This window comes from Acipenser ruthenus, chromosome 38, assembly GCF_902713425.1.
Source record: "Acipenser ruthenus chromosome 38, fAciRut3.2 maternal haplotype, whole genome shotgun sequence".
NCBI lineage: Eukaryota > Metazoa > Chordata > Actinopteri > Acipenseriformes > Acipenseridae > Acipenser > Acipenser ruthenus.
The window spans coordinates 10,344,458-10,371,957 of record NC_081226.1 but is presented as its reverse complement, the minus strand read 5'-3'; the positions used below and the strand labels follow the sequence as shown (position 1 = coordinate 10,371,957).

Here is a 27,500-nt window from a genome sequence, read left to right as displayed (position 1 = left end):
CGATGGACACCTAACAGCACAGTCCTGCATGCCATTGCCTCGGAAAGAGAGAAACTGTGCCAAGTGTTTCAGGAGATTGTCGATGGCAGCGGTTGGGACGGAGAATGTCGGCGGCAGGCTGCAGGATTTCTTGCAAAACTAAACGACTTCCAGTTTATCTTCCTGTTGTACTGCTACCGTAGCATCTTCAGCATCACTGACGTCCTCTGCGATGTTCTTCAGAAAAACGCTGCTGATGTAAATGAATGCAATTCTCAAGTTCATTTAACAGTCACAATGATTGGGGATCTGCGTAAAGAGGAGCACTTCAAAGAGGTGCTCAAATCTGCAGCCAATTCCCTTTCTGATTTACCTGCACCCCCAAAACAGCCTAGAGTGAAACTGGAAGACGAACCCCCTGCAGACGGTCAGAGCGCGCATTTCCTGCTGTACAATGACATCATTGATAACATCCTCGTTCAGATTTTGCTGAGGTTTGCAGACATCAAAGCCCTGCAGTTTCTCCCGCTGTCGGACTCCTCAAGGTTTCCGGCTTTCAGGAAGCAGTTCCCCACAGACGCATTTAGCTCACTCGCCGACTCTTACGGCAGCTACTTTGATTTGGATCGTCTCAAGAGTGAGTTTGGTGTCATCTTCAGAGACGATCAGTTTCAGAACCGTTCTGTCAGCGACATCCTGCTTTTAATCAATGAAACGGGGCTCTGTGAGGTGCTGGCTGAAGTGTACCGCTTTTTCAGCTTAATTGCCACTATACCGGCAACAGCAGTGTGTGAAGAAAGCCGCTTCTCATGTCTTGAGCGCATCAAGGCATACCTGAGGAGCGCTGTGGAGCAGGATCACCTGAGTGCGCGGGCCACAATATCCATTGAAACAAAACTGCTCTCTTTCCTGGAGACGCAACCCAACTGGTACGATCACGTGATTGCACGCTTTGCGTCTAAAAAAGAAAGATGCATCGAGCTTCACTATAAATGAGGTACGGTTGCATCTCTTTAAATGCACGTAAAACTCAATTTCATGCCCTGGCATGACTGCCTCGTTAGTTTTGAATGACTGGTTTGGTGGTAGTGTATTTGCGTCTTTGTAGTGAATGTCCCACGCGTGATTTTAAGGTTCTGATTTGCCACTTGATTATCCAAACTTGTATCCGCAGTTCTGTAAGTCGCGTGTTGTTTAAAGCGCGATTGTTTCCCACATTATTCAGACAAATTCAACCATTTTATTGAATCAGCAGTTTAACAATGCAATATTCAATTAATGGAGATACGGATTGAGAATCTGACGATATCTCTCATATAAATGACATAGGCCTAATAGGTTTTCAGCGTGCCTTTGTTGTAGCAAAAGTTTCTGTTAAACTGGAGAAGTCTAAGGAGTTTACCATCGCAGATTCAATCATAACAGAGCAGGTCTTTCTTCAACCACTGGAGCACATAAAGCTCCTTTTTAAATGTGAAAAAGACCTTTCATCAAATCGAAAACATACGAAGCGCAAAGGAACGGTGATAACTAGTAAGCGTTTTTTTATTTAGTTTGATTTATTCTTTCCAAAACAATCAAACAAACACAAAATCAATAAAAGATTTATAAGTGAATATCAGATTTCAGTCACGTGTCAGTTTACTGACGCGGCTGACTGACGCAGGGATGTCACGTGTGTAAATAACTAAAGAAAACATCCGGGGTAGTGACAGCGTGGTTGTCTCATTAAGATGATGATACAGCGTGCCTCACATGCGTACACCTTTCAAATACGCGTTCTTCAAATACATACTGTAGATGACGACGTATCTCAACGTGTACACGTGAAAAAGGAATGAGCCTCTTCCGAGTGTGGGCATATTGTTAATCAGCCACGGATTGTAATGGTAAGATATATCAACGCCAGGATGCAACTGGCATGTGTTAGTATTAGGATAGCTGCAGATGAACAGACAGCTACTGTCAGATCTAGTGTGTGTGTGTGTGTTCCCCTGAAAAAAAAACCTCGCACCCTATTGGTGGATACTTGACAGGGCAGGGGGAGGGAGCTGGGTCTGTGTGTGGTCTTACTCTGTTTGCTGTGTTGTGGTGCATATTACCTGAATATGATATTAATACCTGAAAGTGTATTCAAATTGTAAATGGACTAAAAGCAACCAGAATTATCCTGGGTTTAAAAGGCATGTCGTATGCAGACAGGCTAAAAGAATTGAATCTGTTCAGTCTTGAACAAAGAAGACTACGCGGCGATCTGATTCAAGCATTCAAAATCCTAAAAGGTATAGACAATGTCGACCCAGGGGACTTTTTTGACTTGAAAAAAGAAACAAGGACCAGGGGTCACAAATGGAGATTAGATAAAGGGGCATTCAGAACAGAAAATAGGAGGCACTTTTTTACACAGAGAATTGTGAGGGTCTGGAACCAACTCCCCAGTAATGTTGTTGAAGCTTTCCATAGGGCAAGGGAGTATATCATATTTCCAAATGGGGATGTGGAACAAAATAGAGCCAAGCACAAATATGATCAGTTGTCTGGCTTCCCAACCGTGCTCGGTGTAATAGATTGCACACATGTTGCAATATCTTCAGATTCAAGGAATGCAATTGCTTTCCCAAACAGAAAACATCATCACTCTTTACCTGTGAAAGTTTTACGTGATGCTCAATGTGTTCTCATGGATGCCGTTGCCAAGTACCCTGGCTCATTCCACGACTCGTTTATCATGGAGAACAGGAGAAGAAAGGGAGATACTGTATTGCTGCTCCAGAATCACTCTGTTCAACTCCAAGCGGTGTGTAAACATTAAAATTACACAATTAAAAAGAGATTCTGCACAGCTGTGAAAATTGCTCTTCGTGTGATCTGTTGTTGTTCTGTGTCATTTGTTGTTCTGTTGAGTTTCTGGTCGTTTTGTATATGTTAGAAAGCCTGGGGGGCAAAGTTTGTGCTTCATTTAAAACAGGGCACACAGTGAGTTGAGCTTGATGCACTACAGAGTCCGACACATCAACCCCAAGGTTAAGTAATTAACCAATTGATTAATGACTGGTCAGAATGGGATTGATGAGGCGGGGTTAGGAGTATAAAGGGAACTGTGATAGGTCATAAAGATATGCATAAAGAAGACACGAATACTGACCTGTAACTTTTTTTTCTGTGACCAGGATCCTTCAGGACAGCCTGGGTGAGCAGGGCTGGAAAAACACACAGGAGCCAAAACGGAACGGTGCTCCTCAGACGAAGACAGACGCGGCCGGCGCTGCAGCAGCTGATCGTCTCTTACTGTGTTTGTTTTTCTCGTCCCGCTGTTTGTCACTCTTGTAAATATTGTAAATACATCACGTTTGAACCGCACTTCTGGGCTCTGTTTATTATTTCATCCCTACACTGTGATATTTGTGTTATTGGATGTGCTGCAGTGTATAAATGTACTCTTGTATCTCTTTTTGCAGAGATCATTTTATTCAATACCAGGCTTATTTTATGTGGTGTGTGTGTGTGTGTGTGTGTGTGTGTGTGTGTGTGTGTGTGTATATATATATATATGGGTGAAAGTGCTCCGTCTGTAGATGGAATTCCGTCAGAATGGCCTCTCCCAGGTCCATTCCTATGATTCATGTAGAAATGCCAAAAACATCGGGGAGATGTTTAGGCGCCTAACCCGCAGAGCACAGGGGACGCACCTAACCCTCAGAGCACAGGGGAGGCGCCTAACCCGCAGAGCACAGGGGAGGCGCCTAACCCGCAGAGCACAGGGGAGGCGCCTAACCCACAGAGCACAGGGGAGGCGCCTAACCCGCAGAGCACAGGGGAGGCGCCTAACCCTCAGAGCACAGGGGAGGCGCCTAACCCCCAGAGCACAGGGGAGGCGCCGAACCCGCAGAGCACAGGGGAGGCGCCTAACCCGCAGAGCACAGGGGAGGCACCTAACCCTCAGAGCACAGGGGAGGCACCTAACCCGCAGAGCACAGGGGAGGCACCGAACCCACAGAGCACAGGGGAGGCACCGAACCCACAGAGCACAGGGGAGGCGCCTAACCCGCAGAGCACAGGGGAGGCGCCTAACCCGCAGAGCACAGGGGAGGCACCTAACCCGCAGAGCACAGGGGAGGCGCCTAACCCGCAGAGCACAGGGGAGGCGCCTAACCCTCAGAGCACAGGGGAGGCGCCTAACCCGCAGAGCACAGGGGAGGCACCTAACCCGCAGAGCACAGGGGAGGCGCCTAACCCGCAGAGCACAGGGGAGGCACCTAACCCGCAGAGCACAGGGGAGGCGCCTAACCCTCAGAGCACAGGGGAGGCACCTAACCCTCAGAGCACAGGGGAGGCACCTAACCCGCAGAGCACAGGGGAGGCACCTAACCCCCAGAGCACAGGGGAGGCGCCTAACCCACAGAGCACAGGGGAGGCGCCTAACCCGCAGAGCACAGGGGAGGCACCTAACCCCCAGAGCACAGGGGAGGCGCCTAACCCACAGAGCACAGGGGAGGCAAACGATATATTTTGCCTCTTTATCTTTGCTTGAGTGATCCTTCCTGCTACTAAGTTTATTTATTTATTTATTTATTTATTTATTTATTTATTTATTGCGGAATAAAACCAAGTCTTTGCAATTCCTTCAGAGTGAAGTCTTTATTTATATAGTAAAACAGTGCTTTTGACATGGCAGGTATTTTGAACCTCCTTATTTAGGGAATAATGACCTTCTAAAGAACAGTATCTTCAATTAGCAGATGACACAACACTTTTCTTAAGAGACAAAACACAAGTATCAAAAGCCATTGATGCAATGCTTCTTTTTTTCGAAGGCTTCTGGTTTGTTCCTCAAAAGTGTGACCTCCTCCCTGTTAATAACTACAGATTCGGAGATGTATGACATCATCCCTGGAGAATTAAATGTAAAGTACGTGAGGATTGCTATGGGAAAACAGCAACCTTCAAAAACTTCTCTAAACTTGAACCCACTCATTACCAACTCCCCAGTAATGTTGTTGAAGCTGACACCCTGGGATCCTTCAAGAAGCTGCTTGATGAGATTCTGGGATCAATAAGCTACTAACAAGCAAACGAGAAAGATGGGCTGAATGGCCTCCTCTCGTTTGTAAACTTTCTTATGTTCTTAACAACTCATGGCTTCAAAGAGATTTCCCCTTGACAGGAGGAAGTTTGATGGCTAAGGTTGAGGGTTTGTCTAGGTTCATTTATACTGCATTACCACTTGCTGTGTCTAAAGTAATATGCACTAGAATTGACAAAATGTCATTGAATTTCATATGGAAAAACAAGACCCACTATATGAAAAAATCAGTTTAAATGAATGATTGAAAATCTGGGGAGCTACATTTTTTTAGACTCCTCCCTAAATAAAACATTTCAAATTAAATGGATTCAACAGTGTTTTAAGAACCCAGCCTCAATCTGGAGCTTTATTCCTGCCCACGTCTTCAGTAATTTAGGAGGTTTAAATGTTATACTGTCAAACTTTCACATTTTCATAAACAGATTATTTTATGTTGGTCTTTAATTCATCAATTTTTCACCTCATAAATATTTCATTTGGAGCAACGAGGGTATTAGAGAGAATAATAAGTCTTTATTTTTCTAAATGCTTTGATGAGGTCAGTCAACTCCTTGATCCTACAGGGCAACTTTTCAGTTCCGTGGAGTCTGTGTCTGGATTTGCATCGGCTGCCACAGTTAAGGAACATGCTGTTGTTTTTGATGCCATTCCTAGTGTTGTGAGGATGCTTTTACAGAATGCAACAGAAGCTGCTTCTGCCCTTTACCCTCTTTAGAACACCATGATATTTTTCTAGGACATGAAAAGAACAACAGTGAGGAGATTAGGTCTCTTTTTCAAAGGGATATAGTCTCTGTTCCCTCTGCTGTTGCATACTGGAATAGCATATTTATACTGCAGGTGTAAACTGGGACGACTCCTGGACACTATGTAATAAATACTTATTGACCAACAAGGTTCAGGAAATATCATATAAGATCATTCATAAGTGTTACCCCGTTAAATACAACCTTGACATTGACCTTAACTGCTCCTTCTGCGATGTTTACAGTATTCACTTATTCTGGAATTGTGCTTACTCTAAGATTTTGGACTGACCTAACCAATCATATACATAAGAAGTTCAATAACAACATTAAATTAAATCTGGGTTGCATCTTACTTGGAATAACAAAATGAAAACAGACCAAAATGCAATCTTTCCGGTGAATCTTGTTGGCCAAAGTCCACCTACATACATGTAAATTCTCTCTCCAAAAGTCTAATTTTTTCATGTTTTTAAAAGATATGGAACACTATGTAAATGTAACAAAGACCTCTAATAACAGAAAAGCCATTCACACTTTTAATAGATGTGAAAGATATAAAGGTATGCTTTTTCTTTCAGGGAGGTTTGGCCCCCATGGTAGCTTCCTCCCCCTGCTCACTATCAGGGCTCCCTCTCCGTTTCCTCCTTCGGAGGTCGTTGGGAGGGGGGCAGGTGTAATTTTACCCCCTTCTGTAGGCCTGGCGTGGAGGTGGACTCGGTGTGCGGTGCCTGCGCTGGTGTCTTTACGCTGTGCTTGAGCTTGGGGCACCTCGTGTTCTGGTGCCCTGGCTCCTTGCAGTGGTAGCACGGCACTTCCTCCGAGGAGTGAACACTGACTGCCCTCCACTGCGTCCTGCCCTGCCAGGTGGATGGTAACCTGGTGGTGGAACGACATTATGTGTCAGAGGGGCTGGTCCTTGCAGCCTAGGGGTATGGGATGGATAGCAGTCTTCATCTCCCCTAGGACCTGCAGATGGGGCTTGAGCAAGGCATGCTGTATAAAACATGGTACATTAGACAGGATGACCAGCTGCCCAGCCCTGCAAGGGGCTCGATGAGGACGAACATCCCTGCTAATGTGAGATCCTTCTCAACTGTGGTGTTGGCAGCAGCCTCAGACTTCAGGAAGAACACGCCTTCCCCTACATCTTGGAAGCAGCCACGATGGCTGATGGCCCCACCACCTTTGCCATTGCCTTGATAAAGGGTGTCTCTCGGGAAGCACGTGCCTCCTGGTGATGTTTTTAAAGGGGCTGAATTACATGCAGACACCTGTGCTCACTTTTTTGGGGGGCTGTGGAGCTTTTCCACTAATTTATTTATTATTTATTTTTATATTTGTTTATTGTATTTATTTATTTATTCAATCAATAAACAAAAAGACACACACCTGCACTACAAAAATAATCAGAGCAGGCGTGCACACAAATGCAAGACAAAACCACCCACACTGCAGTGAGTGCAGGAGCACACAAACACAAGACAAAACCACCCACACTGCAGTGAGTGCAGGAGCACACAAACACAAGACAAAACCACCCACATTGCGGTGAGTGCAGGAGCACACAAACACAAGACAAAACCACCCACACTGCAGTGAGTGCAGGAGCACACAAACACAAGACAAAACCACCCACACTGCAGTGAGTTCTGCAGCCCGGGGATCTGGGAATTGTTTAAGGGTGCTCTTGTTGCTTTGTGTGAAATAAAGCATTGCAAAATGGACTTGTGTGTCGAGTCACGTTGGGGTGCATGCACCAGTGATCAGCTAGGCGTGTGCACGCAGGGGCCACTGTGCAGACTGAGAAAAAGGACCTGCTGCACCGAAATAACTATTCCACTTCATTAGAATGATACTATCAGGTGCTCCTAATTTCTTTTAAAATTGAATAATATCAGATAGAAAAACAAACACGAGATGCTTCACAAGCAAGTTCTCTGTTGGCCTCTCTGGTTCTTATTTTAGTTTAGTTGTAGATTTGGCAGCAGCCAATGCTTTGCGAGCAGGTCCACTGCAGTTGATTCTGCACGACAGCAAAGCACACACAGTGGCGTAGTCACTTTCATCACACAGCACACCTAAAGGCTGGGTTTGGTACTGCACATTGACCTCGTCTTCAAAGGACGAGCTATAACACCTACTTATAACAAGAAAGAAACTCCTGTAAATTCAATAAGTCCATCATAAATAAATACATTAAAAGAGCCAATATACACAACAACTTGGTATTGCAATGTTGTTCATTATAATGCACAAATGCATGTTAAAGAAACAGGCTTGTAGCCAGGAGGTCCCTGGTTCAAATCCCACCTCAGCCACTGACTCATTGTGTGACCCTGAGCAAGTCACTTCACCTCCTTGTGCTCCGTCTTTCGGGTGAGATGTAATTGTAAGTGACTCTGCAGCTGATGCATAGTTCACACACCCTAGTCTCTGTAAGTCTCCTTGTATAAAGGCGTCTACTAAATAAACAATTAAAATTTGTATGTAATAGAGACCCCTTTCATTATCGGTGTGACTTTTAGACCTCCCTGTAGAATACTTTGCAATGTGTGAGTCAGGGAACATGTCAATTACAGATTTGCTGAACTAGTCACAACATGTAAAGGTCTCTGCGTGTGTAACTTTCTTCATCTCTGTTTTTTCCTTTGATAACAAAATATGTTTTCTGAGCGTCACTGGCTTTCTGGTATTTTTGTGATCTCGTGTTCTGACCAAGATCATCATTTTTGCTCCCATGTCCCACCGGTAAAATAAGTCCTGCATTGTTTACAGAAAGTATTCCTTTTTCAAACGTTGCCTGGGATTATATGAGAATATGTTTTTTTTTTGTTTTGTTTTTTACCGGATGAAGCATTTTTATCACACGTGTAATCATCAGGGCTCCCCTGGTTCTTGAACCCTGCAAGGTACAGACAGGTGATTGCAGGAACCGCAGACCGACAGTACGTCCATGATTTTAGAGAGTGAAATGTCAGCGAGAATTTGACTTTTGCGGAAATTAAACGTTTGCTGACCTTAACGGGTTGAACAGTAATTTTGAGCAAACTATGGGAGAAAATCTGTCCAGGGAGGTGTGTCCAAAAAACGTGAGGTTCACGGCAAATACGGGAGAGTTGACAGATCTGGTGTAATGGTTAAAACACTACAGTCCTGTTTATAGAGACGAGGAGGGATGCAAATGAAGCCATTTTGGCTCTAACAGAGTCAGTGTAGCATGTGAACTACACAGCATCCGAGCCAACATGGGCGACATAGCAATGCAGTATCACAGCCTCCGTGGTCAAGACTCCTGCGCTCCGCCACCGTTCAGGCTGCCTAAAAGGGGTTTCATTTACTATCGGCATAAACATTCCCCTTGTGTGCAATGGCTGTAAGTGAGCTAGCTAGCCTGCCCCTTTAACGTCGTGACAATGGCTGGACTTGCAAACGAGAATGGACTGTTTTGGGTTTTATTTGCTTAAAATAAACATATATGTTTAAAAACAACGAAAGGCATTTAAATACCCCCGTGCAATCATTCCAATGAGTAAGTTTCATTTCTTGCACGTTCTTTCCCCGCTTGCGTGGATGTTGCGTTGTTGTTCTAAATAAATTACGTTTCTAATTCTGAATATGGGTCTGCAGTTTGCAATTTAATAAATAAACACATAACATAACCTACATGCAAAACCTCTTTAGTTTATATTTTAAATTAAAACCTTTTGCAGAATTGAGCGCATTATTTATTTATTGCGGTCATGTTACTTGTCTTTGTATAAATATATATATATATATATATATATATATACAGATATATATATATGTTTTTAAATGGGATAGTTTACTTGAAAATATTGTGGTGCAACGATGCAACTTGTGTGCGGTATTGAGCTGGTCGCTTGCTTGTTGGGTACCTGTGGTTTGTGTGCTTCTTTGAATTTATCGAGTTATCGCCTATTTGCATTTTTAAGGAACTGTTTAGTGTTTAGAGGCCTTGTCGTACAGCACATTCACCGAGCTCGAGTCCTGTTGTCACCCGTAGCAGCAGAGCGCAGGAGTGGGGAGGAGGGTTGTCAATAGTCGCTTTCACAGAACGACGTTTTCTTTTTCAGTCTGCCGATGCTGTCAGAGACCGACCCCCGTGTTTGACAGTTTGCTTACCAGGCGTGTGTTTCTCAATTCACGTTCACTTCTGTACCGTTGCACCACGACTTAAAATATTTGTCATAGTTTAGTGTTTAGAAAATATGTGTATTGTTTTGATACATTGATTACATGATGTTAAATCAAATATCAAAAATATGTTCATATCATATGTGAGCCATAGAGCCTTCCGCTGTGGTTTAATACCAATACACTGTAATTACACTGTGGTTTCATAATACACAGTATTACAATGCTATTATAATTGTGGTGTAAGATAACTAGGTTATAGTGTGGAGTAGTGGTTAGGGCTCTGGACTCTTGACCAGAGGGTTGTAGGTTCAATCCCAGGTGGGGGACACTGCTGCTGTACCCTTGAGCAAGGTACTTTACCTAGATTGCTCCAGTAAAAACCCAACTGTATAAATGGGTAATTGTATGTAAAAAATAATGTAATTGTATGTAAAAATAATGTGATATTTTTAGGAGGCTGTGTGGTCCAGTGGTTAAAGATAAGGGCTTGTAACCAGGAGGTCCTCTGTTCAAATCCCACCTCAGCCACTGACTCATTGTGTGACCCTGAGCAAGTCACTTCACCTCCTTGTGCTCCGTCTTTCGGGTGAGACGTTGTTGTAAGTGACTCTGCAGCTGATGCATAGTTCACACACCCTAGTCTGTGTAAATCTCCTTGGATTATTATTATTATTATTTGTTTATTTAGCAGACGCCTTTATCCAAGGCGACTTACAGAGACTAGGGTGTGTGAACTATGCATCAGCTGCAGAGTCACAATTACGTCTCACCCGAAAGACGGAGCACAAGGAGGTTAAGTGACTTGCTCAGGGTCACACAATGAGTCAGTGGCTGAGGTGGGATTTGAACTGGGGACCTCCTGGTTACAAGCCCTTTTCTTTAACCACGGGACCACACAGCCTCCTAAAGGCGTCTGCTAAATAAACAAATAATAATATAATACATTTCTATTATAATTACATTGCAACTGCAGTTTGAGATCACTAGACTAGACTGTATTGTAATGACATTGTAACTGCAGTTTGAGATCACTAGACTAGACTGCATTATAATTACATTGTAACTGCAGTTTGAGATCACTCTCGCTCTCTCTATCTCCCTCCCAGTCTGGCAGTGGTGATGGAACAGCCTTTAATCACAGTAACACCAGTAACCCTGCCCCCTCTCTCTCCCAGTTTGGCAATGATGATGGATCAGTCTATAATCCCAGTAACTCTCTCTCTCTCTCTCTCTCTCCTCTCAGTTTGGCAATGATGATGGATCAGTCTTCGTCCAGCTGCAGCAGCACCAGTCACTGCCTCCCCAGTCTGCCCAGTAAGGCCAGTATGAGCGGCAGGCTGGTGCATGTGGATTTCCCCGAGGTGCCGGTGTCATTGCTGGAGAGTCTGAACCAGCAGAGGCTGGAGGGGCAGCTGTGTGACCTGAGCATCCAAGTGCAGGGCCAGGAGTTCAGGGCTCATCGCTGTGTGCTGGCAGCCTCCTCGCCGTACTTCCACGACCAGGTGATCATATTAATAATATTAGAATACATGATCCGCAATATTAACACAAATAATAATATAATGCAGGACCCACAGTAATGTAATCACTGCTGTGTGCTGACAGCCTCCTCGCCATGATGATAATCATTATAATAACAATACAGGATCTATAGTGATATAATATAATACAGGACCTCTAGTGCTGTAATATACAGGATCTGTAGTGCTATATTACAATGCAGGACCCACAGTAATGTAATCACTGCTGTGTGCTGACAGCCTCCTCGTCATGATGATAATCATTATAATAACAATACAGGATCTATAATGATATAATATAATACAGGACCTCTAGTGCTGTAATATACAGGATCTGTAGTGCTATATTATAATGCAGGACCCACAGTAATGTAATCACTGCTGTGTGCTGACAGCCTCCTCGTCATGATAATAATCATTATAATAACAATACAGGATCTATAGTGATATAATATAATACAGGACCTCTAGTGCTGTAATATACAGGATCTGTAGTGCTATATTATAATGCAGGACCCACAGTAATGTAATCACTGCTGTGTGCTGACAGCCTCCTCGTCATGATAATAATCATTATAATAACAATACAGGATCTATAGTGATATAATATAATACAGGACCTCTAGTGCTGTAATATACAGGATCTGTAGTGCTATATTATAATGCAGGACCCACAGTAATGTAATCACTGCTGTGTGCTGACAGCCTCCTCGCCATGATGATAATCATTATAATAACAATACAGGATCTATAGTGATATAATATAATACAGGATCTGTAGTGCTGTAATATACAGGATCTGTAGTGCTATATTATAATGCAGGACCCACAGTAATGTAATCACTGCTGTGTGCTGACAGGCAATACTGTAACATCTGCAGTGATAATATAACCTTGCATGCAACAGCACTGTAATAGAGTACAGTAATATAATACAGGGTCTACAGTAATGCAATGACAGCTGTGTGCTGGCAGCCTCCTCCTAATAATAATAACAGTGATACTATTAATACAGGACCTGCAATGGTGATGTCACTCTGTGTGCGGCAGTGCTGTAATACAATGTGAATGAATATTTATACAGGATCTGATGGTATAGTCACCGCTGTGTGCTGGCAGTCAGGACCCCTGTTAGATAAGGAGACTGCAGGAGCCCCTCAGAGCTAGCTGCTGTGTCTTGCGTTGCAATAATCTGTCCCGTCCCCCCAGGTCCTCTTGAAGAACGTCTCCTCGGTGGTCCTCCCCTCTGTCATGGACCCCCTGGCCTTCGAGAGTGTGCTGGGCTCCGCCTACACGGGCAGACTGAGCATGCTCACGGACGAGATCGTCAACTACCTGACAGTGGGCAGCGTGCTGCAGATGTGGCACGTGGTGGACAAGTGCTCCGAGCTGCTGAGGGAGGGCAGGGGTCAAGGGAACAGCCAGCTCACCGGCAGCAGCAGGGCAGTGGAGGGGGGGGACCAGCTGGGGAACAGCCAGGCAGGCAGGCAGGGGGGGCACTGCTCCAGTCGGGCCAGCGAGAACCAGTCCCCCAGCAGCACCAACTACTTCAGCCCCAGAGAGGCAGGCTCGAGCGGAGGGAGCAGCGTGGGGGCCGGGGGGCTGGCGGGAGTGCTGGGGGGCGCGGGGCAGGCCGGGGGGGGCGGGTACGGGAGAGCGGGGGAGGACTCTTTCACTGAAGAGTCCGAGGAGATGGTGTATCAGCAGCAGCACAGCTCGAGCTTGCGCAAACGAGCCGGCCGCTTCGCTCGCAGGAGGAAGCTGAGGGAGAGCGAGGAGGGGGGGCTGGACTCGGAGCTGGAGGACAGCGGCGGCCCCTCCTCCTCCTCCACCCTGCTTCTAGGGGGGTCGAAACGCCCCGCCTACGTGCAGCCCAGCATCATGCCCCGCAAGCAGTGGGTGCTGGTGAAGAAGGAGAGGCCGGCTCCCCTGGAGGACGTGCTGCTGACCTGTGAGGACGAGGAGGGCAGTGAGGGGGGCAGGGCGGGGCCTGGGGCAGGAGCACTGGTGTTTGAGGGGGGCAGTGGGGGGGTGGGAGAGCTGGTGTTCGAGGGGGGTGCGGAGGACAGGGGGGGGGACGGAGCACTGGTGCAGACGGGGGCTGGAACGCTGGTGTTTGAGGGGGGTGCGGGGGGCAGGGGTGCGGTAGGAGTGCCAGTGTTCGAGGGGGGCAGGGGGCGGGTGGGGGTGCTGGGGTTTGAGCCAGACAGGGAGCGCGCTCAGCTCAGTATCTCCAACGTCAGGACTCTATCTGGGATGGAGATGCAGCCGGAGCAGGGGAAGAGAGGCGGAGGAGCCGGGCACAGGCAAGACGTCCTGGATGAGCAGGTGAGGGTCTGTCTGTCTGTACAGGTGTGTGTGTGTGTGTCTGTCTATCTGTCTGTAGAGGTGTGTGTCTGTCTGTCTGTCTGTCTGTACAGGTGAGTGTCTGTCTGTACAGGTGAGAGTGTCTGTCTGTATATCAGTACAGGAGTGTGTCTGTCTGTCTGTCTGTCTATATTATTATTATTATTATTTATTTCTTAGCAGACGCCCTTATCCAGGGCGACTTACAATTGTTACAACATATCACATTATACATTATTTCACATTATACAGATATCACATTATTTTTACATACAATTACCCATTTATACAGTTGGGTTTTTACTGGAGCAATCTAGGTAAAGTACCTTGCTCAAGGGTACAGCAGCAGTGTCCCCCACTGGGGATTGAACCCACAACCCTCCGGTCAAGAGTCCAGAGCCCTAACCACAACTCCACACTGCTGCTGTCTGTAAAGGTGTGTGTCTGTCTGTGTCTGTACAGGTGTGTGTCTGTCTGTATATCTGCCTGTACAGGTGTGTGTGTCTGTCTGTCTGTCTGTATGTATAGGGCAGCAGTGTGGAGCAGTGGTTAGGGTTCTGGACTCTTGACCGGATGGTCGTGGGTTCAATCCCTGGTAGGGGACACTGCTGCTGTACCCTTGAGCAAGGTACTTTACCTAGATTGCTCCAGTAAAAACCCAACTGTATAAATGGGTAATTGTATGTAAAATAATGTGATATCTGTATAATGTGAAATAATGTATAATGTGATATCTTGTAACAATTGTAAGTCGCCCTGGATAAGGGCGTCTGCTAAGAAATAAATAATAATAATAATAATAATAATAATGTACAGGTTTGTGTGCAGGTGTGTGTCTATATTGCATAGGTTTGTGTGTCTTTGTAAAAGTGTCTGTCTGTGTGCTGGTCCTCCGTGTACATTCCGGCCAATCATTTTTGCATTCAAAATCAGAAAACAACTCGTTTTTTCTATTTCGGTTTTTCATAAAAACAAAAATCGACCCGTTTTTCATTTTCCAATTTCTGAGTTTAAAATACAAAAACTGATTCAGGCTTGTTTTCCCATTTTTCATATTGCAACAAAGTATTTGAAATGGAATAATCTGTAATACAAAAATAAATAATAGGCTGTAGGGACGAAAAATGAAATTGCTTGAAAAATGTCTTCATTCAAGCAGATATCTGGAGAGAGAACACTTCACAGGAAATCTGTTAATGCATCTCTAACAGGTACACACTTAAACAAGGATAGATATACTAACGTATGGGAAGAGGGACAGACCTATTCAACCAAGCGTGCCAGCCCCCTTTAATGATCCTAAGCTCTGTAAGATGCGAACATTTCCTCTCTCCCTGTGGTTTGCAGCTCTTATAAAGAAGGAACTGCGATACAGTGTGAAACTGTAAACAGAATTCACCCCCACCCTTCACCATGTTCTGTTACAAAAGAACCACCCACTGCAGCATGAAAACACTCCACAACATTTAATATCTTAATTATTTATCTCTTTCAAGACCTTTTAAAAAAAAAAAAAAGTTCTCTGTGTCCCGCTGTTGTGACGATGCAATAATTTGTGCTTATTGTCGTGGAAGTGTTCTGTCTGTTTACCAACATTATTAATGAATTAATTTAGCAGTTGTTACAAAGTACTGTATTACAATACAGCCGCAGGTCTACGTTAATGTAATAATCATCCTTGTCTCTCTCAGGTACAGTGCATTATAATAATACTAAAACTAATGAATCTTCACACACAAGGGGAAAGAAATCCACGTACGGTTCTTAAATTTATATCTGGCTTTATAAACTTAACTGGATTATATTATCACAGCACATTTCTCCAGGGCGCTCATGTATGTTCAGAGCTCCCCTTTCACGGGTACCCAGTTTGTTTCACTTTGGGGGTGCATCCATAGATATCGATATCAATGTATTGATGCAGAAAACGTCATAACACCGAGACGCATTCGATACGAGTAGAGCACGCCTCCGAACTTATTTCAAATGGTTTATTATTTATTTTTGTATTACAGATTATTCCATTTCGAATACTTTGTTGCAAAAAGCAATATGAAAAATGGGAAAACAAGCCTGAATCAGTTTTTGTATTTTAAACTCAGAAATTGGAAAATGAAAAACGGGTCGATTTTTGTTTTTATGAAAAACCGAAATAGAAAAACGAGTCGTTTTCTGGTGTTCCGATTTCGAATGCAAAAGCGATTGTCCGGCATGTACCCGGACCGTAGGAGTGACTCTGTTGAACTGGTGTGTGACTGACTGTCTGTACAGGTGTACAGATTTGTGTCTCTGTACTGTATAGGTGCACCTGTCTATCTGTGTCGCTGTCTGTCTGTCTACAGGTGTGCGTTACTAGGCTTCTATACTGTGAATGCAGTTTTTCAGTGAAAGAAGTCATTTGTAAGTTATGTAGTCATAAAAAGATTATAAATTACTTCTAAACTAATTAAGCTAGGGGCAGAAATTATTTGATCTATATAAGAAAACAAAACTTTTTAGAAGCCGTGCAACACAATTCAGCACTGTCCTGAAAGAAGAGGCAGGAAATCAGTGATTATCTAAATAAGTAACCTGCCTGCTTGCCTTCCCTTTATTCCCTCGCAAGGTGAATTTCTGCGAATCCTCCGAGGACTACATCCAGTTCGAGACGGCCGCTGGTCTGACTGGGAGCACTGGTTCGGGCGGCATGGACGACCAGAGCCAGCCCCACCAACACCTCCACCACCAGCAACTGGGAAACGAAACCAGTACAGTGAGAAGCAGCAGCGGCGGCGGTGGAGGCGTTGCTAACCAGACAGGACTGCAGTTCAACCCCCAGAGGTCCCTGCTGCCCATTGACATGCAGGGCAACCAGGTCGTCGTGTATCAGCAGCCGAGCCCGGCCGTGCTGCAGCTGGCGGGGGCGGAGCACGGGGCCGTGCAGGTCTCCCCGCACGCGCAGGACGGGGGCAAGATATTCATGTGCCACTGCGGCAAGACTTTCACGCACAAGAGCATGAGGGACCGCCACGTGAACATGCACCTCAACCTGAGGCCCTTCGACTGCCCCGTGTGCACCAAGAAGTTCAAGATGAAGCACCACCTGACGGAGCACATGAAGACGCACACCGGCCTCAAGCCCTACAACTGCGACACCTGCTCCAAGAAGTTCATGTGGAGGGACAGCTTCATGAGGCACCGCAGCCACTGCGAGCGCAGGAGCGGGGCTGGGGGGCTCCTACACCACCAGCACGGCACGGCCGCCGCGGCTGCTCCTGGGAGCGGGCTGCTGCTGGGAGGCTCCTCAAGCGGTACTGGGAGCGCTGGTCCCGGGGGCGCGGTGCTGCTGGTGTCCCAGCAGAGCAGCGCTGTTAATGATGGTAGTAACAACGGGGGCAGCGTCACGTAGAGTCTCGTTTGTTATCGTCGGGGTGTGAAGTGTTTATGTGTGGGATTGGGGAGCGAGGGGTGGGGCTTGTATCAGAGGAGCATTAAGGCCACCATACACGAGACAGCAAAGAATCATCTCTCGCCTGTCAGGAATGACAGGCTGTCGTCCACGAATAGAATAAAGCACTTCTCTGTTCTTGGCAGCAAGTCGCTCGTAATCAACCAATCAGCACAGCTGTTGATGTCGCGTGGTAAAAGTCATTCGATATGATTCGTCCAGTGGTTTGTGCAGGGACCCTTTAGAGATACTCAAGGCTCTTCTGGAAATACAAAGGTAAAAGACACTGTAGAAAGCGTGAACGTGAGTGAGGGTTGATTATTAGACGGTGATGATGTTGGAGATGCACACATTTTGTGAACTCACCGGTGCCTCTGCTGGAATGGCTCTTCTCAGACTCCAGTCTTGAGAAGGGATTTTATCACTCATTTTCCCCCAGCAACTCATCAAGTGTGGCAGGATCCACCCTAACACGATTACTGTAACCACACAAAGCCTCACACTGCAGTGCAGCCACTCAGTTCTTAAGAGCCCCTCTTTCCTCCCTGTTTTGAATCATTGCCAAGGAGGCTGTGTGGTCCAGTGGTTAAAGAAAAGGGCTTGTAACCAGGAGGTCCCCGGTTCAAATCCCACCTCAGCCACTGACTCATTGTGTGACCCTGAGCAAGTCACTTAACCTCCTTGTGCTCCGTCTTTCGGGTGAGATGTAGTTGTAAGTGACTCTGCAGCTGATGCATAGTTCACACACCCTAGTCTCTGTAAGTCGCCTTGGATAAAGGCGTCTGCTAAACAAACAAACAAGAACATTTATCTAACCCAGATGTTCCCGCCCCACCTACTTTTCAACCTCTTTAATGTCACAGCAACAGCTGCGCAGCCACATAAAACCGACAGTTCTTAATTCCCCATGGTCTCTTACTGGACGACAGCATTGCTCAGTGCATGGTGGCCTTTAGACATCCTGTTCTGTCTGCAGGAGGTGAGAGGAGGGAAAAACAAGAGGTGAGGAATAAGAGAGGGTGTTTGGGATCTGTTTTTTGTCTGTTGCTGGTATGTGTTCCTTGGGAGGGAGAGGGGATGAGAGAGTGAAATAGAGGGGGGACCCATCTGCCATTGAACGTGCTTGTAAATATCCTGCACAGCTTGTATAAAAACCGTGTAGATTCCTAACACTGTAGATATAGGAATGTGTTGTATACTGTGGAAAGAAATGACAAACAAATGCAATCTGCTATATTTAGACTGACAAACTCTCAATAATAATAATAATAATAATAATAATAATGATAATAACAGTAACGCCCCGTCCTTCGGATCAGATGTAAAACCGAGTATTGTAAGTGACTCTGCAGCAGCAGTTGTGATGCACAGTTCAGTTTCTAGGGCTGTGTTTGAAGGCGCGCTCACTAGCCAGGAATTCGAAGGTCGTTTTAAACCTTCGAAGGTTCGTCAAGTTGCATTCACGCTCGGTATGTTTTCTTCTTTTCTGTTAACAGTCCTCTGCAGTTGGTGCTGCTGCAATGCAAGCTTACTGTCTATATCACAAGCAGCTTCAATGTACAGAAACAACGTGTATTGTTATTTATTTAAATTATAAAAACATGATTACTATTCTATATATAACATATTTTTAAACTGCATGTGAATGTTTTATTCCATTTATATGGATTACCTGTAAAATAGGATTTTCAATCAAATCTAAACTAGCTATTGTGACGTCACCTGTAAATTATGCAAATGAGCCCCATGGAAGGTTGGAACCTTCCGTTGGTAATGTGTTCCGAACCTCCGAAGGTCAGAACGTACCCTTCGCTTCTGTAAGTCGCTTTGGATAAATGCATCTGCTGAAGGACTAAATAATAATAACAGTGGATCAGTAAAATTCAACAGCGCCCTCGGCTGGGAATATCAAGCAGAGCTCTCAGTATATTGAAAATGAAAGAGTTGATCGTCATTGACACAAGGAGAGATATGAACGTGCCCCCCCCCCCCCAACCCCCCCAGACTGTGACACTCTCAGTGTTAAACTATTAAACGCTGTGTACATACAGCATCATTATTATTATTATTATTATTATTATTATTATTATTATTATTATTAGGGCTGTATATAATGTATCTACAGCATCATCATTATTATTATTATTATTATTATTATTATTATTATTATTATTATTATTATTATTATTAGGGCTGTATATAATGTATCTAAAAGGTAACTATGCTCTGGTACTGAATTCTTCAACGTCTTTATCGTTTTAAACTGTTCACCGGCTGTTTTTTTTAATTATAATTAATTTTATTTTAATTGTATGATTTTTGTTGTTACAAGAAAAAAATACAAAACAAAGTGCAATGGAGAAAAACAAACTCTCGTTCATTTGTTTAAATAAATATAATCTTTTTTTTTTTTTAGGTTATCCCATTTCTCCTTGCTAAATTAACAGAAGCGTTGAGTCAACGCCCTTCCCCAGTCTCTTATGGTGCAAGACTGCTGTCTGTCTCCCCGCTAATGTAACCAGATCAAACGTGTTTTGAATGATAAAGCAGAGCCTGCGATGATGAAATGGCCATTAGTTCAATTAGTTTATTATAAAATGTTCAAGAATTTTGATGAATTATACAGCAGCTAACAGCAGTGCATGGTATTTAAAGGGTTAAGTTTGATTTCCACAATTATCTTTAACAGGTTCAATTCTGATTCCACACTTTTGCAATTGGATTATTTTTTAAACTGTGTCAATCATTACACAAATGTAACAGAAGTTTTGACTGTCTCTCTCACACACACACACACACAGTGACTTACACACCTCCTGAGAGCTTAGGGACCTATCAAACACACACACAAACACCATACATACTGACACACATTCACTCTACAGCGCCTTGTATCTCAAGGATCCCAAAGTGCTTCACACACACACGAAAAAAAAAAGTTTCCATGAAACACAGTCTAATACAAAAGGTAATGCTGATTTGACCTCCCCAACGGAGACCTGTACTAACTGACCCTGTACTACCCTAAGACTCGCTGTCCCCGTCTCCCCTCCCTCAGTGACACACGCTCTTAACTCTCCCTTCAGTCCTCACACTTGCTGTACTTCTGCACCAGCTGCCTGTACGACTTCCACACTAAGCGGTTGTCAATGCACACGGTGCCCCCTCCCCTGCGCTCCTCCCCCTGGTCTCGGTTCACGTCCCCCACGCAGGTCCAGGCTCCCGCGGCCTCCCCCTCACTCACGCACCACTTGGAATGGTCCACGTGGGAGCTGAAGGGGGGGGGCGCCCCTGCCCCAGGGGGGAACCCGATCTCCTGCACGTTGAGGACGTGCTGCGGGGGGGAGCAGTTTGAGGGGAGCACGCCCGCAGAGTTGGGCCAGAACTGAACCAGCAAGTCTGAACCCAGAGCCGGAGCGACCCAGGAGTGGTAGAGAGCTGAGAGAGAGGAGAGAGGAGGAGACTGTGAGACACACACACAGGTAGCTGCACACATACTATTATTTTATTATTATTATTATTTATTTCTTAGCAGATGCCCTTATCCAGGGCGACTTACAATTGTTACAAGATATCACATTATTTTTACATACAATTACCCATTTATACAGTTGGGTTTTTACTGGAGCAATCGAGGTAAAGTACCTTGCTCAAGGGTACAGCAGCAGTGTCCCCCACCTGGGATTGAACCCACCACCCTCCGGTCAGAAGTCCAGAGCTCTAACCACTACTCCACACTGCTCCAATACTGCAAGAAACTTCATGCAGCTCATTGTAAACTATTTGAGTTCGTATTTCTGGTAGACTGTTTGCAATTGTGCCGCGGGGTTCCCATGCCAGGTCACATGACCGGCCTGGCTCGGTTGTAACTGGTTATTTACCGTCGTTGAACTGGGCAGCCTTGGCGAAGCTGATGAAAGCAGTCCCTCCCAGTGAGGTGAGGCTGCTCTGGCTCTTCCAGGGCGCTTTCACGCTTTCTTCCTGGGCGAGTTTCTGCAGCCCGGGGCAGTCCGTGGCAAACGGCTCTGGGACTGATATATTGAACCAGTCTGGCTGATTGAGGAACACCTGCTCACCTGGGGAGGGGGGGGGGGGGGGGGAGAAGATATTCAACAATAGAGCAATACTGTGCATGGAAAACTTGAATCAAATTTGGAAATGTTTCTGAACTGTGCGTAGCTGTAGGTCTGTCTGTCTGTCTCTCTGCCTGTCTCTTCCTCTCTCCCTCTCTGCCTGTCTGTCTGTACTCACTGATGTTGCTGAACTGTGCGTAGCTGTAGGTCACACACAGGAAGCTCTGTCCGTTATGCACTCCGCTGCTGGGGTACGAGAATTCTCCCGGGAGAGGAGGGGGGAAGTGGGGGGTGCTGTGAACTAACCAGAACCCCTGAGACCGGTCCAACAGAACCACTCCTAGAGAGAGAGAGAGAGGAGGGGGATTCATTAGACACACAGACTCACGCACTCGGGTCAAAGGGTTTAATGATCTCATCACAATAGATATAAATATAAAAAATAGAAGCTGTGTTAATCAGTCACTCACCCTTTGTGTGCCCCTTCTCATAGCCTGTCCTCCACTTGCTCTCATCTCTCCTTTCTTTCTCTTTTCTTGGTGGCTGGTCATTGTACAGGACATAGGCCACTTCACTGCTCTGAGGAGAAATAAAACACTCACTCTCCTCTATCTGCCCCCACACGGCTCCCTTTCAACTCCTCTTTCTCTCTGTCTCTCCCCCTCCCTCCGTCCCTGCCCCTCTCCCCTTCTCTCTCCCCACCCCATCCCTCTCCTCTCTCCCCACCCCACCTCTCTCCCCTTCTCTCTCCCCACCCCTCTCCCCTTCTCTCTCCCCACCCCATTCCTCTCCTCTCTCCCCACCTCACTCCTTTCCCCACCCCTCCCCACCTCACTTCTCTCTCCACCCCTCTCCTCTCTCCCCACCCCACCCCTCTCCTCTCTCCCCACCCCACCCCTCTCCTCTCTCCCCACCCCACCCCTCTCCTCTCCTCCCACCCCACTGCTCTCCCCTTCTCTCCCCACCCCACCCATCTCCTCCCCTCTCCTCTCCTCTCTCCCCCTCCCCTCTCCCCTTCTCCCTCTCCCCCGCCCCTCTCCTGTTCTCTCTCTCCCATCCTCTCTCTCTCCCCTCCCTGCCCCTCTCCTCACCTCTCCCAGTTTGTACAGCTGTTCCAGGGTCCTCCCTACGGCTCCCTCGCTCTGGTTGATGAAGCCCCGCCCCTCCCTCCAGTCCTGGTTCTCCGAGTCGAGGTACATGTAGCGCAGGCCGTCCTCCAGGGGGCGCTGGCGGGGCCGCGGCAACTTGTAGAGGAAGAACCTGAGATGAGAGGAGAGAGAGAGAGAGAGGAGAAGGAGGGGAGATGAACAGACACACACACACACACACACACACACACACACACACACACACAGACAGACAGACACACACACACACAGACACACAGAGACACACACACTCACACACACACACACACAGACACACACACAGAGGCAGACACACACACACAGACACACACACAGGCAGACACACACACAGAGGCAGACACACACACACAGATACACACACAGGCAGACACACACAGAGGCAGGCACACACACACAGATACACACACAGGCAGACACACACACAGAGGCAGGCACACACACACAGGCAGACACACAGGCAGACACACACACACACAGGCAGGCACACACACACAGGCAGACACACACACACAGGCAGACACACACACACATGTTTGAGTTCTTTACATTGACTCCCATACAGTGTAGATTTTCTATTCATGGGGAGGGGGGGGGGGGGGGGGATCAACACAGTAATGAACGCTCACCAGTCGACTGGTTCTCCATTGTCATTGTAGCAGGACACTGCCGCCACAGCGCCATCTAGTAGTGAGGAGAGGAACAGCAGGTACAGCAGATACTTCATCGTCCTGAGAGACAGACAGGGTGAGGGTGAACTGTGATCACGAGCTGAAAGGCTGGTCAGTGCATTAACACTAACCCACTAGCGCCACCTAGCGCCCCAGATTGGAACCCAGGCCTCCAGAGGAAGGTGAAAGGCTGGTCTAGTGTCAGCCTCCTGTGTGTGTCTCTGTGTGTGTGCGTCAGCCAGCCTCCCTCTCAATGACAGCAGGTTTCAACAGGCAGGTGTTTTTCTTGAAAACAAAACTTGAACGTGCCGAGGCAAGTGTGTTATAACAGAACTCTCCTCTTCGGTCTGACTTTACAATAGAATTCCTCCTGCTTGGTGTCTGTGTTAGTTACGACATTCTACCAGAGTTTAGTTTCATTAAAGCGACAGACAGACAGACAGACAGACAGACAGACAGACAGAGCCCCACAATCCTGTTCAGTTTGCCTCTACAATATAATTCCTTCTTGGTGTCTGTGCTAGTTTACTACATTCTGCCAGAGTTTAGCCTTTTGTTTCCTTATAAAAGAAACAAAAGCAGCATACTTTACTCTCCAGTTTATATACATTCTCCTCTTTGAACCCCTGCCTTCCACTGCATCTATGTCATTGAAAATGCCTTGCAACAGGGAGATGCATCCTTTATATGTCACAACTATTAAACACTACATACCGCTACATTGAGAACACTGAAAGTAACGCAGTAAATTCAATGACAAACGTTTTCTCACTTTCTTCAACAGGTCAAAGTGTAATAAAGCACAGTGAAAGCATGACACAGCATTGCAACGGGTGGTGAAACTCCCTCGCGTGGGAATAGGGCTTATCTGTGTAAATAATTTATTTTCATTCACTCCCACACAGTATACGTCTACGTAATTATACCAACAGCTACATCAATAGCAGTATTATCTTCATATTCAAATGGGTTGACTTCATTACTTTATAAATCAGGGGTGTTCAATCCCGATCCTGGAGGATGACTCCACTCCAGGTCTTACAGGTACAATGAGGTAATGAAGGACTTCAGGGTCTGGGTGGAGGTTTCACTGGTTCAATTAAACAATCTCAAACAGGGTTGAAACAAAGACCCGGATGGGAAGAGACAACTTTGGCCAAGCACAGGTAAGCATTGTAAAGCACAGAGAGGTCTGGTAAAGCATAGGGAAGCATTGTAAAGCACAGAGAGGTCTGGTAAAGCACGGAGAGCATTGTAAAGCACAGAGAGGTCTGGGAAAGCACAGGGAAGCATTGTAAAGCACAGAGAGGTATGGTAAAGCATAGGGAAGCATTGTAAAGCACAGAGAGGTCTGGGAAAGCATGGGGAAGCATTGTAAAGCACAGAGAGGTCTGGGAAAGCACATGGAAGTATTGTAAAGCACAGATAGGTCTGGTAAAGCATAGGGAAGCATTGTAAAGCACAGAGGTCTGGTAAAGCATAGGGAAGCATTGTAAAGCACAGAGAATTCTGGTAAAGCATAGGGAAGCATTGTAAAACACAGAGGTCTGGTAAAGCACAGGGAAGCATTGTAAAGCACAGAGAGGTCTGGTAAAGCATAGCGAAGCATTGTAAAGCACAGAGAGGTATGGTAAAGCATATTAAAAAAGAAACTAGGGTAAATGAACTCTTATAAAAGGTTGCGGACAGTGCTGAGCAGCGGTGTAGTAGAGCCAGCTCAGTCACATGACTCCCGTCTGATGCAGTCAGCAGTCCTCTCGATGCAATGGAAAGAACATGCTGAACTACTTCTGTTAAGAGCTGCTTCTTTAAGAAGACTACAGCAAACAGACCGTGGTCACCAGACACGGGAATAAAGGAAAGCATTCTGACAAGACGGAGAGATGCCTGTACAAACGAGATACACGCACTACCTATTGCATGTGTTACTATACGTTCACTATACAAATACAATGTGAATTCCTGTAATAACTGCTGTTCAAAAAAATCTTTAGCGGTGTTCCTGTCCCTTCAGATTCAGGGACGCCAGGGCTGTGGTGCTTGAATGAGAACCCAGACCAGTGTGTTATTTTACAGTGCGTGTTAAAACGTGGTACACCGTGTGCTGCGCTTGCCCGGGCACGCACGCGTGATTTCAGCTCAGAAAACAAGGGTACGCCCGTTTGAAGGGGGCAGAATGCACCGAGTTTGACTTTAAAGTTATTTTTAATAACTTTTTTTCCACAATTCAGCAAATGTATGTGACTTTAACTGTTGAGCAACACATTGGGCTATGCAACATTGTAAACATATACGATTCTGCGGGTGAACTACAGCAGGTCTTGTTCGTAGTGATTTGTGCACGACAGCGTATCGTTTTCTGACGTTCCACGATCAAGTTTTGGTAGGCGTACCGCATTCCGGCGATGTACTCTCTGTTCTAAAAACAGAGCTCAATTTTTTCAATGACAATCGTCTAAACAAAACGTTTGTCATTTAATTTGTTACGTTTCTTTTGTATGTCTATAATAATAATAATAATAATAATAATAATAATAATAATAATAATAATAATAATAATAATAATAATAATAATAATAATAATGATGATGATGATGGCTGAAAGCAGTTTGATGCATGTGATTTAGAGACGTTGCTCTAGAGACCCAGTCCTCTGCTGGCGCTGGTCCGGCTGAGTGATTTTAAGAAGCAGATGGTAAGGACGCGTGCAATATCCTTACCGTGCACCCGGTTGCCCGCTTCGTTCGGTCTGCAGGATCGAGCTGTTCATTGAAATCTCTTCGGAAGTCTGTGCCTGGGTTCCGCTCGCCGTCTGCAGTGCAATGCAACTCTGCGGCTTCGCAATCTCTGCAAAACTGCAAAACAAACTTCCGCGAGTTGTCAGCCGCGCATGTGATTCGTGTCGCAACAGGACGAAATGAAAAACGCAGCGCTGTGTGTTAACCCATTCGGAGACACGAGCCTCCGATATTGCAATGCCTTTATTAACAATATTATTACTGTTGGTGGGAGACGTAGCAGGAGCATGTACGGGCTGTCTGTACTCGGTTAAGATCTCGTTTTATTGCCCTGACAAAAGTCAGCTTGGGGATCTGAAAATAGCAAGCCCGGAGTCATTCAAATAAACAGCATTAATTACAAAATCAAATCCTTGAGAATGATTACAAACGCATTCATTGAACCCTCTGTTACTTTTATTCACAGACACACGGTAACACGTGTTATCATTCTCAATCAATTCTTACTACAGTGGTTCAGAATCCACGACGTCTTTCCAAGTTCAGTACATTTACTTAAACGTTTGAGGAAAGATTATGCAGTCACTAAACAAAACAAAGAATAATATTATGGAACAACTCAGAAACGCAGCCTCAGCTGAAAACAGCAAGCCGAAGTGACGTGCCCCCGCGCACGAGGGAGTGTTTCTGTCTTGGGGTGTCTGTCTCTGATACAGGGAGTATCACTGTGATTCTGAGTGTTTCTGTCTTGGGATGCCTGTCTCTGATACAGGGAGTATCACTGTGATTCTGAGTGTTTCTGTCTTGGGGTGTCTGTCTCTGATACAGGGAGTATCACTGTGATTCTGAGTGTTTCTGTCTTGGGGTGTCTGTCTCTGATACAGGGAGTATCACTGTGATTCTGAGTGTTTCTGTCTTGGGGTGTCTCTCTCTGATACAGGGAGTATCACTGTGATTCTGAGTGTTTCTGTCTTGGGGTGTCTGTCTCTGATACAGGGAGTATCGCTGGGATTCTGAGTGTTTCTGTCTTGGGGTGTCTGTCTCTGATACAGGGAGTATCACTGTGATTCTGAGTGTGTCTGTCTTGGGGTGTCTGTCTCTGATACAGGGAGTATCACTGTGATTCTGAGTGTGTCTGTCTTGGGGTGTCTGTCTCTGATACAGGGAGTATCACTGTGATTCTGAGTGTTTCTGTCTTGGGGTGTCTCTCTCTGATACAGGGAGTATCACTGTGATTCTGAGTGTTTCTGTCTTGGGGTGTCTGTCTCTGATACAGGGAGTATCGCTGGGATTCTGAGTGTTTCTGTCTTGGGGTGTCTGTCTCTGATACAGGGAGTATCGCTGGGATTCTGAGTGTTTCTGTCTTGGGGTGTCTGTCTCTGATACAGGGAGTATCACTGTGATTCTGAGTGTTTCTGTCTTGGGGTGTCTGTCTCTGATACAGGGAGTATCACTGTGATTCTGAGTGTTTCTGTCTTGGGGTGTCTGTCTCTGATACAGGGAGTATCACTGTGATTCTGAGTGTTTCTGTCTTGGGGTGTCTGTCTCTGATACAGGGAGTATCACTGTGATTCTGAGTGTTTCTGTCTTGGGGTGTCTGTCTCTGAT

At 45.8% G+C, this 27,500-nt stretch overlaps 3 protein-coding genes across 5 annotated transcripts in view; 2 read left to right on the top strand and 1 right to left on the bottom strand.

The window, feature by feature from the left end:
• LOC117964775 (uncharacterized) overlaps positions 1-3,339 on the top strand; it is a 4,533-nt gene extending 1,194 nt beyond the window's left edge. Inside the window, exons 1-2 of one of the 3 annotated variants that reach the window (XM_059009033.1) lie at positions 1-908; positions 3,150-3,339. The exon at positions 1-908 is cut by the window's left edge and continues 1,194 nt beyond it. In XM_059009033.1, coding sequence (XP_058865016.1) covers positions 1-908; positions 3,150-3,309 — 1,068 coding nt within the window. In that variant the 3' untranslated portion in view covers positions 3,310-3,339. The other 2 variants (XM_034909445.2, XR_009310922.1) reach the window with 2 other exon arrangements.
• Positions 3,340-9,192: 5,853 nt separating this feature from the next.
• On the top strand, positions 9,193-19,703 carry LOC117971647 (zinc finger and BTB domain-containing protein 22-like). The gene is made up of 4 exons (XM_059008876.1): positions 9,193-9,343; positions 11,216-11,474; positions 12,702-13,820; positions 16,444-19,703. The coding sequence occupies exons 2-4, from the start codon at positions 11,223-11,225 to the stop codon at positions 17,224-17,226; spliced, it is 2,154 nt and encodes a 717-aa protein (XP_058864859.1). The 5' UTR covers positions 9,193-9,343; positions 11,216-11,222; the 3' UTR covers positions 17,227-19,703.
• A 129-nt stretch (positions 19,704-19,832) lies between these two features.
• Positions 19,833-26,050, bottom strand: LOC117962337 (deoxyribonuclease-2-alpha-like). The gene is made up of 7 exons (XM_059009081.1): positions 25,875-26,050; positions 23,113-23,214; positions 22,430-22,598; positions 21,809-21,917; positions 21,517-21,678; positions 21,147-21,341; positions 19,833-20,703 (listed from the first exon to the last, which is right to left on the bottom strand). Exons 1-7 carry the CDS (start codon positions 25,922-25,924, stop codon positions 20,348-20,350), a joined length of 1,143 nt encoding a protein of 380 aa, XP_058865064.1. The 5' UTR covers positions 25,925-26,050; the 3' UTR covers positions 19,833-20,347.
• Positions 26,051-27,500: the final 1,450 nt, after the last annotated feature.